Below are 13,115 nucleotides of genomic sequence, written 5' to 3' on the forward strand. Positions count from 1 at the left end.
CTTCTGATAAATGCATTGAGTTTCCTGTGGTGAGCCATCATTCTTTTGCTTATTACTGCTGTTCATCTGATCTTAAACACGTGTGCAGCATAAAATAATATGTGCTTTAATTTTTTTATTGTTTTGTTTTAACAAACAGACCTTAAAGAAAATCACACTTTTCACTAATATTTTGCTCTGCAGGATTCACAGATCAAACAGACCTGTTGATGTAATGTCAGCAGATAAACTTTACAGTTTCAGGAGATCCTCAGCCATAAATTCACAATATCTGACTTAATAAAAATGAACGAATACTAAAAAAAAGAAAGTATGAATTATGTCGAAATTATATTTAAAAATATGAAAACGTCTTCATCCAAAAATGAGGGTAAAAAGAGCTGCTTCAGCCTCTGAGCCTCGGTAGCAGACACCATGTTAGATTCATATGGCAATGTGATTGGTTAGAATACAGCTGCCCAATCAGCAGCTGTTAGATGGCAGCTTGGTCATGTCAAACCGAAACTTAACTCAGCAAAGATGGGAAAAAAGTGAGATGACACACAACGCATGCAAATTTCTTTTTGGCGATGCCAGTGGCAGTCATATCACGCTAAATCGCGCTCAAAGTAGTCAGCAAAATCAAAGATAAAACAAAAGCGAGATTTGACACAACGCACGTAAAAAAATGTGTTTTGCAAACGCAAAAAAAAGTTTTTGAAAGCAAAAAAAAAAATTTTTGTGCAAAAAACTTTTTGAGCAAAAAACTTAGAAAGTTTGGTGTTCAACTTAGAAAGTTTTGTGTGCAACATGGTGGCAGAAATATCACTCCATAGAGATCTTCCTGTTTGTGTGTGCAGAGCTGCTCAAAGAGGCTCCGTGTTCTCTGCTGCCAACTAGTGGTCGGAGGTTAAAGTGGAAAACAAGAGTCGGACACTGAAAGACACTCATAAATAATTTAATCATCCTGACTGCATTTTGAATGGATACAAGTATTGGCAAATGAACTATCACAATATGTCACCAAAACAATTTTGTCCAACATCACTAGTAGAGACCCCCATGCAAAGGATTCATTAAACATTGATAAAAAATAATGGTGCCAATTTTTCAATAAATTTCTTATAGAATTTAGCCGGAAACCGTCTGGACCTGGAGCTTTCTTGAATATTTCTGCAATATCTTTCTGCAGTGCTGTAAGAAGTTTAACCTTAATGGCTGCAATGTCAAGGTTTGCCTGTGTTAGGATTGGGTCAGGTGTGGCCTGTGGCTCCCATGGAGTCATGGTTGTGACTTGAAGGCTGGTCTTCAGTTGTGTTTGAACATCATTGAAAGACTTTGCATTCATTCCAGACAATTTAGCTAACTTAATAAAACACTCATGGAAAACTAAAGCTTCAAAGTGGTTTGAAGCTTTAGTTTTTAAACCACAGCCGGATGGAAGTAATAGTTTGATGACATGTAGAAATGTCACAGATTTTTAAAAATGAGTTTTAGTAAAACAATTGTTTTTCCAACAGGATTCAACTGGAACCTGGACCTGGACCTGAACCTGGACGTGAACCTGAACCTGGACCTGGACCTGGCAATGAACCTAAACCTGAACCTGGATGTGAACCTGAAACTGGACCTGAACCTGGACGTGAACCTGAAACTGGACCTGAACCTGGCAATGAACCTAAACCTGAACCTGAAACTGGACCTGAACGTGGACGTGAACCTGAAACTGGACCTGAACCTGGCAATGAACCTAAACCTGAACCTGGACGTGAACCTGAAACTGGACCTGAACCTGGCAATGAACCGGAACCTGAAACTGGACCTGGACCTGGACCTGGACCTGGACCTGAACCTAGAACTAGACCTGAACCTGGATCTGGATCCATCAGTGTTTCCCCCAGGAGTGACGAGTCAACAAGTCATATTCCAGAGTCCAAATACATCAGTCCAGGAGTGGAACAGTAAGTTTGTCAGATGCTTGTTTAGAATTTAACTGAAATACCTGCATGCAGTGTCACACAGCTGTCAGAAGGGGGCGTTTAGACAGACTGTTTTACTGCAGATCAGTCTGTTCCTGATCTGAGTTCAATAGTTCAACATGGAAGATAATCTGATCAACCTCCAGAACACAAAAAACGAGTTTCTAATAAAACTAATGTTTTTTTTGTTAGGATTCAACCTGGACCTGCATCTAGATCCAGTTGTGGGTCCTTCAGGAGCGAAGTGTCAAAGGGTCATAGTCCAGACTTCAAAGATATCCATCCAGGAGTGGAACAGTGAGTGTTTGTCAGAGTTTTTGGAGGCTGGATTCTAGTTCAGATGATCAACAGTTTTCAGATGAAGGACTTGAGGTCTGGTTCAGTTCTGGATCTCTCTGATCAGACTCACTTGGAGCATCATGTGTGTGATGAGATCTTTTCAGTTGAGTCTTCTGAGAGTCTCTGAGAGACATCAGAGATGTTGGAGAAGAAAACATGTTGACTGCTGACTCTGACTGACAGCAGCTCCAGTCTGATTCCAACCAAATCAGGAGAAAAGTTCCAGTTTTCTCTGGATTTGGGAGATTTTCACGTTGAAAATGTCTGAGTTTGGTTTCATAGTGTGGCTGATTTCTCCAAGTCTGATAAAGTTGACCACACCCACAATGTGATTGTCCAGCAGGTCTCCCACAGACTTTGCTGCTTTGTGCTCAATATTGTCGTCTGGATTGAGTCCCAAATAAATAAACGGTTCAAACTGGTCAATATTTAATACTTCTCCAAAGTTTTTCTCTGTAATGTTTGTGGATAAAGTAGGAAGAACTAAACAGACTGGAGATATCGTGAAGAACACAGTTGTTGATGATGTCATTCTCATGGATTTCTGTGTGACCAGCACAAAAAGTGACGGAAATTCACGTTGACCACACGTAATACATGCAGCAAAGATGAACATTGCTGCTGGTATTTTAAGGTCGTCCCAGGCTAAAAGTTGTCTGTCATGTATATAAAGTTCAAGTCCCGTTAGCGTTCACTCTCCTAGGAGTGGTAAATGTGTTCCTCTGTTGGCCCCTCCCCCGGAGGAGCAGTGATCTGCAGACACAGCCACGTTCAGGAACCATTTGGTGGTTGAACCCTGACCTTAATCATCCACAGTTGGTACTTCTCCTTGAAAACACATTTTTTATTTAAGCTACATTTCCAGCATTTTGGATCTTGTCTCAATCCATGAATATAAAGTAGAAACTGAACTGATGACAATTCCAGCTGCTGTTCGCCAACGTGAACTCTCATCACCGAAAGCAACAGGTTGAACTTCTGCCACAATTTTAATGAAAATATGATGATAAACTAGTTTATTTTTATGTTTTTGCATCCAAAATGTTAAAACTTCACGACTTTCCCAAAACTTTACAGAATATTTCATTTTTCACAAACTTTTTAGAAATTACATTTTCATTTTCTAAACTTTTCCCGGTTTTTCATGACCGTATGAACCCTTCCATTTCCATTACAGTTTAATAAATCTGTTTGAATTTCATTCTTCATCCAGTCTTACTCCAACATAGATTTTCTACTCATCAATATTGTTCTATGAGTACAAAGAGTTGATCCACGAGGACAGAAACTGAGGCTGAAAGTTCAATAGTTCAACATGGAAGATAATCTGATGAACCTCGAGAAAAGAAGAAATGAGTTTCTAATAAAAAAAAATGTTTTTTTCCATCAGGATTCTACAGAGACCTGGATCAGGATCCAGCTGGGGGTCCAACAGGAGTGACGTGTCAAAGGATTATAATCCAGACTTCAAAGTCATCACCTCAAGAGTGGAACAGTGAGTGATTGTCAGAGTTTTTGGAGGCTGGATTCTAGTTCAGATGATCAACAGTTTTCAGATGAAGGACTTGAGGTCTGGTTCAGTTCTGGATCTCTCTGATCAGACTCACTTGGAGCATCATGTGTGTGATGAGATCTTTTCAGTTGAGTCTTCTGAGAGTCTCTGAGAGACATCAGAGATGCTGGAGAAGAAAACATGTTGACTGCTGACTCTGACTGACAGCAGCTCCAGTCTGATTCCAACCAAATCAGGAGAAAAGTTCCAGTTTTCTCTGGAATTTGGAGATTTTCACGTTGAAAATGTCTGAGTTTGGTTTCATAGTGTGGCTGATTTCTCCAAGTCTGACAAATTTGACCACAATCACAACGTGATTGTCCAGCTGGTCACCCACAGATTATGCTTATTTGTGCTCAATATTGTCGTCTGGACTGAGTCACAAATAAATAAACTGTTCATAGTGGTCAATACTTAATAATTCTGCAACGTTTTCTCTGTAATGTTTGTGGATAAAGTAGGAAGAACTAAACAGACTGGAGATATCGTGAAGAACACAGTTGTTGATGATGTCATTCTCATGGATTTCTGTGTGACCAGCACAGAAAGTGATGGAAATTCACGTTGACCACATGTAATACCTGCAGCAAAGATGAACATTGCTGCAGGTATGTTAAGCTAATTCCAGGCTAAATGATGTATTTCACATGTATTTAAAGTTCAAGTCCCGTTAGCGTTCACGCTCCTAGGAGTGTTAAATGTGTTCCCACTGTTGGCCCCTCCCCCGGGGGAGAAGTGAGCTGCAGACACAGCCACATTCAGGAACCATTTGGTGGTTGAACCCTGACCTTAATTATCCACAGTTGGTACTTCTCCTTGAAAACACATTTTTTATTTAAGCTACATTTCCAGCATTTTGGATCTTGTCTCAATCCATGAATAGAAAGTAGAAACTGAACTGATGACAATTCCAGCTGCTGTACGACAACGTGAACTCTCATCACCGATAGCAACAGGTTGAACTTCTGCCACAATTTAGATTCAAATCTCATGATAAACTAGTTTATTTTTATGTTTTTGCATCCAAAATATTAAAATTTCAAGACTTTACCAAAACTTTAAAGACGATTTCATTTTTCACAATTTTTTTAGAAACTACATTTTCATTTTCCAAAACTTTTCTAGGTTTTCCATGACCGTATGAACCCTGTTTAAAGCTGAACTTCAGATTCTATGTGTCCATAAATGACATACAGGTCTATATATTTCCATTGCAGTCTAATAAATCAGTTAGGATTTCAATCTTCATCCAGTCTTAGTCCAAAATAGATTTTCTACTCATCAATATTGTTCTATGAATACAAAGAGATATTTGGGGTTTAACCTGATATCTTTAAATACAGTCTTGTTTTTAACAAATTAATAATCTATTATCATAAAACTAATTTGACATTTCAGATTTGTGTCTTTGTCCTCAAACAAACAAATTATACCAGTAACAGTACCTGCATGCAGTGTCACCCAGTTGTCAGAAGGGGGCGTTTTATCAGACTGTCTCACTGCAGATCAGTCTGTTCCTGATCTGAGTTCAATAGTTCAACATGGAAGATAATCTGATCAACCTCCAGAACACAAGAAATGAGTTTCTAATAAAACTAATGTTTTTTTTGTCAGGATTCAACCTGGACCTGCATCTGGATCAAGTTGTGGGTCCTTCAGGAGCGAAGTGTCAAAGGGTCATAGTCCAGACTTCAAAGATATCCATCCAGGAGTGGAACAGTGAGTGTTTGTCAGAGTTTTTGGAGGCTGGATTCTAGTTCAGATGATCAACAGTTTTCAGATGAAGGACTTGAGGTCTGGTTCAGTTCTGGATCTCTCTGATCAGACTCACTTGGAGCATCATGTGTGTGATGAGATCTTTTCAGTTGAGTCTTCTGAGAGTCTCTGAGAGACATCAGAGATGTTGGAGAAGAAAACATGTTGACTGCTGACTCTGACTGACAGCAGCTCCAGTCTGATTCCAACCAAATCAGGAGAAAAGTTCCAGTTTTCTCTGGATTTGGGAGATTTTCATGTTGAAAATGTCTGAGTTTGGTTTCATAGTGTGGCTGATTTCTCCAAGTCTGACAATTCCACTTGTTTCTCCTCCAGTCAGTCAGGATTTTTTTCTGTCTTTTTTCTAGAAACTTCCTCTCTGTAGAAAAACATCATCCAGAAATGTAGCTGCTGTGCTCTAACAGCTAAACCATGTAGATCCACATGAATTAGATCAGGTTTTAATATGCTTCAAACTAAATCTAATATTTCTGGATCTAGATTTAGTCTGCTTGAGAAAACCTACATTTTATAATTAACTATATAAAATTATAAAATAAATAACATTTCTGAAAGTGAATTCAACATTAAATCCTTTCATGCCGGACATTATTTCTATTTACTGCATTTTCACAACCATAGGGTTTTGTGTCAGTTATGGGTGATTTTTTGTTTTTTTACACACAAAAGGTCCACCGGGTGTTCGGAGGGCACGTTAACAAAACTGTGTTGGTTGTGATTATTTTTCACTTTTTTCAGTCATCAATCAGCATCCAAAGATCCATCAAAGTCCTCATCTTCTGTATGTGAAATAAATAGCTGAGCCAAATTTCTATCAAACACGCCAGGTTCCCTTTGGTCATCGTCAGAGTCTGTCTTGTTGCCAGGTGGCTCCTCATGAATAAAGCCGGCTTTTGGGCCAAGCTGGAACAACGATTCAAGCATATTATATTATCCCAAGAATCTGTAACTCTCCCGGCATCATATCGTTACCATGGTGCTCCTTGTCTTCTTGACATTGTGACTCACCGGGATGTCAAAAGTCAGCGTCACCTCGTCCATGTTGGTGATGTAGCTTGATGTGTTTGTCTGCGATCTTTTCACTGCAGTAGAAGTGGATAATTAACAGCTTTTCCTTGTAATCTGCTGGAAGTTGTTAGTCCTTGCCCAGATGGAAAGATGACAGCGTTTCATAAATTGAAAGCACCAAGACGGACCTCCTTGAAAATGTTCCATTTCTATTTCCTCTTCAGGCGTTCCTGCCTTTTATGGAAGCGATTCTGTAGCATAATTAAAAAAAAAAAGTCAATACCAGAAATGCTTTTTCATTTTCAAAATGAAGCTGCATTTCTCCCCCAGAGGGAATCAGCCCCCACCACTGCAATGTCATCTGTAAATTTAATCCGTTAAATCTGTTCTTGGGTGTGACTAAATTGAGGGTAAAAGAGTCTATTCGGCTTCTGAGCCTCGGTAACAGACACGTTTGATAAATATGGCATAAATGGCGTATACTTATATAGCCTTTTTCTACCTACAAGGCCCAAAGCACTTCACAGTCACCGACCCATTCACCAAGTCACACAGACACATTCACACACTGCTGGCGGCTACGCTGACAACCTCCCACCAGAGGCAAGGTGGGATTCAGTGTCTTGCCCAAGGACACATTGACTCATGGGCGTGCAAGGCGGGACTCAAACCTGCAATATTATGATCATGGGTCAACCGCCCTACCGCTGCACCACGGCCGCCCCTGAATATGTTGAATTGATTGGATAGAATCTAGACCAATCACCATGAACCCTCTTGATTGTGATTGGCCGTTTGGTGGAACAAACTTCACACTAAACTCTGAGAAGTGAAGATAAAATTAAATATAGGGAGAAAGATGTGAGACAACGCATTTGAAAAAAGTTGTGTCGTAAACGGAAAAATGTTTCTTAAAAGCAAAGAAAAAGATTTTGAAGCAAATATTTAATATTTTTGTTTGCAACTTAGAAAGTTTTTTTCTTAAAACGGAACATTTTGATTGCAGTTTGGGACATTTTTATCTCTAAACTGTGACTTTTGTTCTCAATATGGAGGCTCAAATATCAATGCATATCCAAAGACCCTAAAGGCTTTATCAGATCATAACAAATGTTTTTATTTTATTTCTTCTAAATACAAGAGTGACTTCATAGACAGTAATATGCATTTGAATGCATGTAAAAACGTGTGAATCCTATCGGCCTTATTTTCTTGGCATGATTTTTTACACGGCTTCACAGGATACTTCACTGGAGACATCATTCCTGCATTCCAAAGTCGCCTCCGGAGCTTATACACCGTCCAGACTCGCTCCTCTGTCATCCTGGGAGAGAGTTCTCTGTAGTCAGACAACTCACTCATGTGTTGATCAGCCATGAGTCTCCAAGTGTCTCTATTGGTTTGTTAGGGAGGATGGTGTTAAACGCTGATCCACAGTCCACAAAGAGCATCCCTGTTAGCTCTCCTCTTGCTCTAGGTGGAACAGAGCATCATGGAGGGCTGTGGTCACAGAGTCCTCTGTGGATGTACTGCCTCTTTAGGCAAACTGGTCAGAATCCAGACATGGGGGCAGCAGAGACATTAATGCAGCCTTTGACTCAAAGACAGTAGAGACACTTCAGTGACTCCATAGACATGGACAGAGAACGTGTTGATATGATCTATTGGTTTGCTGTTCTACATCTGAACTGTGAAAGGAGAATCAAATGACAATTTGTAATTTCATTATTTATTTAGATTGTATAAAATATAAATTAATAAGATGTATTTAAGAAGTCCCAAGGTAACTTTATGAATCAGAAATGTAAACACACACGAAAAATACTGTAAATATTCTTACCTGTGTTGTTCAATTGGACCATTTTACACTGGAGTGAATGTAAACTGACTTGTTTGTAGAACATTCTAGCTGTGACATGACTCTAGTTAGTTTGGGTTAAATCCACCAGTACAGACAGAATGGATCTGATTGTTGCTGATTCTCCACAGACTGGACCAGCAGAGCTCAGAGACTCCCAGTGGTCCGTCTGTCCAGCAGCATCAAACACAGCTGGACTCCATCTTTCTGGTCTGTACATGAACAACAACTACTTTCCCGTCATTCTGTCCACAGTCGTCTCCATGCTGCACTTTGGACACCAGTGGACTGTCAGTGTGTCCAACATGGAGCTGATGTTTGGCTCCATGACTTCACTCTGATTGGCTCATTCATCTGGAATTCTGTTGCAGCTGCTGGAGGACAACATTGTCACTTTTGTCAAGAAGGAGCTGAAGAAGATCCAGAAGCTTCTGAGTCACAGGGAGGATGAGGAGGAGCTGGAGGATGAAGATGAAGAGCAGAGGAGCAGCAGAGAGTCACTGATGAAGATCACAGTGAACTTCCTGAGGAGAATGAAGCAGGAGGATCTGGCTGATGGACTGCAGAGCAGTAAGAGGATTTCTCTGAAGGTGTCAGCTGCTGAGAAATTAAGATTTACTGATGTCTGAACACATGGAACCACAGGGATTCAAACCCTCATCATTCAGGGCTGCAGAGAGTTGATTTACTGTTTGTTGTTTTCAATCAGAATCTGCTGCAGTTTGTCGACATGAAGTCCAATCTGGTCTGAAGAAGAAGTTCCAGTGTGTGTTTGAGGGGATGGCTAAAGCAGGAAACCCAACCCTTCTGAATGAGATCTACACAGAGCTCTTCATCACAGAGGGAGGAAGAGGAGAGCTGAATGAAGAACATGAGGTCAGACAGATTGAAGCAGCATCCAGGAAAGCAGACAGAGCAGAAACAAGCATCAGACAAGAAGAGCTCTTCCAACTCCCAGCTGGAAGACCAGAACCAATCAGAACCGTGATGACTAAGGGAGTGGCTGGCATCGGGAAAACAGTCTTAACACAGAAGTTCACTCTGGACTGGGCTGAAGGCAAAGCCCACCAGAACCTCCACTTCACATTTCCATTCACTTTCAGAGAGCTGAATGTGCTGAAAGAGGAGAAGTTCAGCTTGGTGGAACTTGTTCATCACTTCTTCCCTGAAACCAAACAAGCAGGAATCTGCAGCTTTGAAGACTTCCAGGTCCTCTTCATCTTTGATGGTCTGGATGAGTGGCGACTTCCTCTGGACTTCCACAAGACTCGGATTCTGAAGGACCCTAGAAAGTCCACCTCAGTGGCTGATCTGCTGACAAACCTCATCAGGGGGAACCTGCTTCCCTCTGCTCTCCTCTGGATAACCACACGACCTGCAGCAGCCAATCAGATCCCTCCAGGATATGTTGACATGGAGACAGAGGTCAGAGGGTTCAATGATCCACAGAAGGAGGAGTACTTCAGGAAGAGGTTCAGAGATGAAGAGCAGGCCAGCAGGATCATCTCCCACATCCAGAGATCCCGAAGCCTCCACATCATGTGCCACATCCCAGTCTTCTGCTGGATCACTGCTACAGTTCTGGAGGATCTGCTGAAGAGCAGAGGAAGAGTAGAGCTGCCCAAGAGCCTGACTGAGATGTACATCCACTTCCTGGTGGTTCAGGCCAAAGTCAAGAAGGTCAAGTATGATGGAGGAGATGAGACAGATCCTCACTGGAGTCCAGAGAGCAGGAAGATGATGGAGTCTCTGGGAAAACTGGCTTTTGAGCAGCTGCAGAAAGGAAACCTGATCTTCTATGAATCCGACCTGACAGAGTGTGGCATCGATATCAGAGCAGCCTCAGTGTACTCAGGAGTGTTCACACAGGTCTTTAGAGAGGAGAGAGGCCTGTACCAGGACAAGGTCTTCTGCTTCATCCATCTGAGTGTTCAGGAGTTTCTGGCTGCTCTTCATGTCCACCTGACCTTCATCACCTCTGGACTCAACCTCATGGAGGAAGAACAATCACAGATCTCTCAGCCTGAACAGAGCAGTCCAGTCCAGTTGTACCAGAGTGCTGTGGAGAAGGCCTTACAGAGTCCAAACGGACACCTGGACTTGTTCCTCCGCTTCCTCCTGGGTCTTTCACTGCAGACCAATCAGAGTCTCCTACGAGGTCTGCTGACTCAGACAGGAAGTAGCTCACAGACCAATCAGGAAACAGTCCAGTTCATCAAGGAGAAGATCAGTGAGGATCTTTCTGCAGAGAAAAGCATCAACCTGTTCCACTGTCTGAATGAACTGAATGATGGTTCTCTAGTGGAGGAGATCCAACAGTTCCTGATGTCAGGACGTCTCTCCACAGAGAAACTGTCTCCTGCTCAGTGGTCTGCTCTGGTCTTCATCTTACTGTCATCAGAAGAAGATCTGGAAGAGTTTAACCTCAAGAACTACTCTGGTTCAGAGGAGGCTCTTCTGAGGCTGCTGCCAGTGATCAAAGCCTCCAACAAAGCTCTGTAAGAACTCTCAGGAAAATCACCTTCAGTCAACAAATGAATCTGATGGAAACATGAAAGATTCAATAACTGCTGTCTGTCTTTGTTTTCTTCAGACTTGATGACTGTAATCTGTCAGAGAGAAGCTGTGCAGCTCTGTCCTCAGTTCTCAGCACTCAGTCCTCCAGACTCAGACATCTGGACCTGAGTAACAACAACCTTCAAGATTCAGGAGTGAAGCTACTGTCAGCTGGACTGGAGAGTCCAGACTGTAAACTGGAGACTCTCAGGTCAGTTTCATTTAAATGTTGATTCTCTACAAGAAGTTCTGTCTGGTTTTCTCTGATTTAGGAGAAAGTGTCAGATAGACGTTACTAAAAAAGAAACAGCTGTAGGTAGAAAAAAAGCATCAGTTCAATTCAAAACTCCAGCTGGATGCAATCTGATTACCTTTTTTCCTTGCATGTTTTTCCACACCAGACTGTAATGGTGCTTTTATTGCATGTAAAATTAAATGTTTTTACTTTTTCCTTAGTTTGCTACTGTTCTCAGCACTGTTGTCACTTTAAACTGCCACTTTAACCATCTCATTGCTCCCTGCACTGTTTAGACTACTGTTATTCTTCTTATTATTGCTGTCTTTTTATCTATTTTTTAAGTCGTTTATTTATTTATTTTTTATATGCTGCTTGCACTGTGGGGTGAGAGGAAAGCAATTTCATCTGTGCTGTATGTCTTTATGGATGCAGTACATTTGACAATAAAGCCGACTTTGACTTTGACTTTGACTTTGACTACTTATAGTTATTTATGTTTTCCACAAATAAACAGCATCATTTAAAAATAAATCTGTGTCCATGTTAACATTTGTCAGAACAGAAAGAAATTCTGGATTTGATTTGACCTTGTTTGGTTGTTCTTCAACAAACTGAACTCATAACTTCATAAATATCAGCTGCTGTGAAGTCAAAAACATGATCAAAAAACTCACTAACCTGATTTTAGGTTTAAAACAAACTAACCAACCTGTATTGATGTTTTAGGAGAGATATTTTGGGGATTCAGGAAGAGATTATTAAATAATGCATTTTCATTTAGAGGTGTTCACAATCTTCCCGCCCAAAATTTCACCTGGAAATGTCATCTGTCAGTCTGTCATCAGGGCGGGTCCCACCTGACTGAATGGACCAAGTTCCTGGACCTCCAGCTGCATCACTGCTCCTGAACACACTTTTCTGTCTCATTGCAGGTTGGAGAACTGCAGTTTGTCAGAGATCAGCTGTGAAGTTCTGTTCTCTGCTTTGAAGAAAAACCCGTCTAATCTGACAGAACTGGACCTGAGCAAGAACCAGAACCTGCAAGATTCAGGAGTTCTTCATCTGTGTGGTTTTCTGGAGAGTCCAGACTGCAGACTGCAGACTCTGAGGTCAGACTCCATGTTTCAGTTGTGTTCAGATCAATATGATGAGTACAGATGACTGACTGATGACATCACTACACAATGATGACCCCCCCCCCCCATTCCCATATTACTGTATACTGCTGACTGCACTCACTGTGACTCTGAGACTCCTTTTCCTTTTTAATTGTTTCACAGAGATTTTCACGTATATCAGCTTTGCACAACTTATGTGATATTTATTCTGTTAACTTATTCCCCCAAACTTCATTACATTAGGTGAGGTAGGGGGAACAATAATTTAAATAATCTCTGAATACTAACTAGTCTGACAATAAGCCTGTCCAAAGAGGAATTTTTTCAGTCTAACTTTGAATGTAGAAACTGAGTCGGCCTCTCTTCCATGAGCTGGGAGTTTATTCCATAAAACAGGGCCTTGGTGGCTAAACGCTCTACCTCCAACCGTACTTTTACTAATTCTAGGAATCACAAGCAGTCCTGCATTTTGCAAGCAAAGTGTTCTATTTGGGTGGTTCTGGTTCTGCGTTCTGAACAAGCTGGAGACTTCTTAAGGAACTCTTAGGACACGCTGCTAACAAGGAGTTACAGTAATCCAGCCTCGACGTAACAAATGCATGGATGAGTTTTTCAGCATCACTCTTAGAAAGTATATCTCTGATCTTAGCAATATTCCGCAGGTGAAAAAAAATGCAGTTTTACACAAATGAGATATGCGAGCCTTAAATGA

The 13,115-nt window shown here is 41.1% G+C and overlaps 1 protein-coding gene across 2 annotated transcripts in view; it reads left to right on the plus strand.

Moving 5' to 3' along the window:
• The window catches only part of LOC110016784 (NACHT, LRR and PYD domains-containing protein 12), a 94,520-nt gene that overhangs the window by 11,292 nt on the left and 70,113 nt on the right, over positions 1-13,115 (plus strand). For both annotated transcript variants that reach the window (XM_023961423.1, XM_023961428.1), the window contains 4 exons: positions 8,623-8,701; positions 8,863-9,061; positions 9,201-10,989; positions 11,085-11,258. In XM_023961423.1, the coding sequence (XP_023817191.1) occupies positions 8,623-8,701; positions 8,863-9,061; positions 9,201-10,989; positions 11,085-11,258 (2,241 nt within the window). The remainder of the gene's footprint in view (positions 1-8,622; positions 8,702-8,862; positions 9,062-9,200; positions 10,990-11,084; positions 11,259-13,115) is intronic.

The sequence above is a fragment of the Oryzias latipes genome, chromosome 2, assembly GCF_002234675.1.
Source record: "Oryzias latipes chromosome 2, ASM223467v1".
Classification (NCBI taxonomy): domain Eukaryota; kingdom Metazoa; phylum Chordata; class Actinopteri; order Beloniformes; family Adrianichthyidae; genus Oryzias; species Oryzias latipes.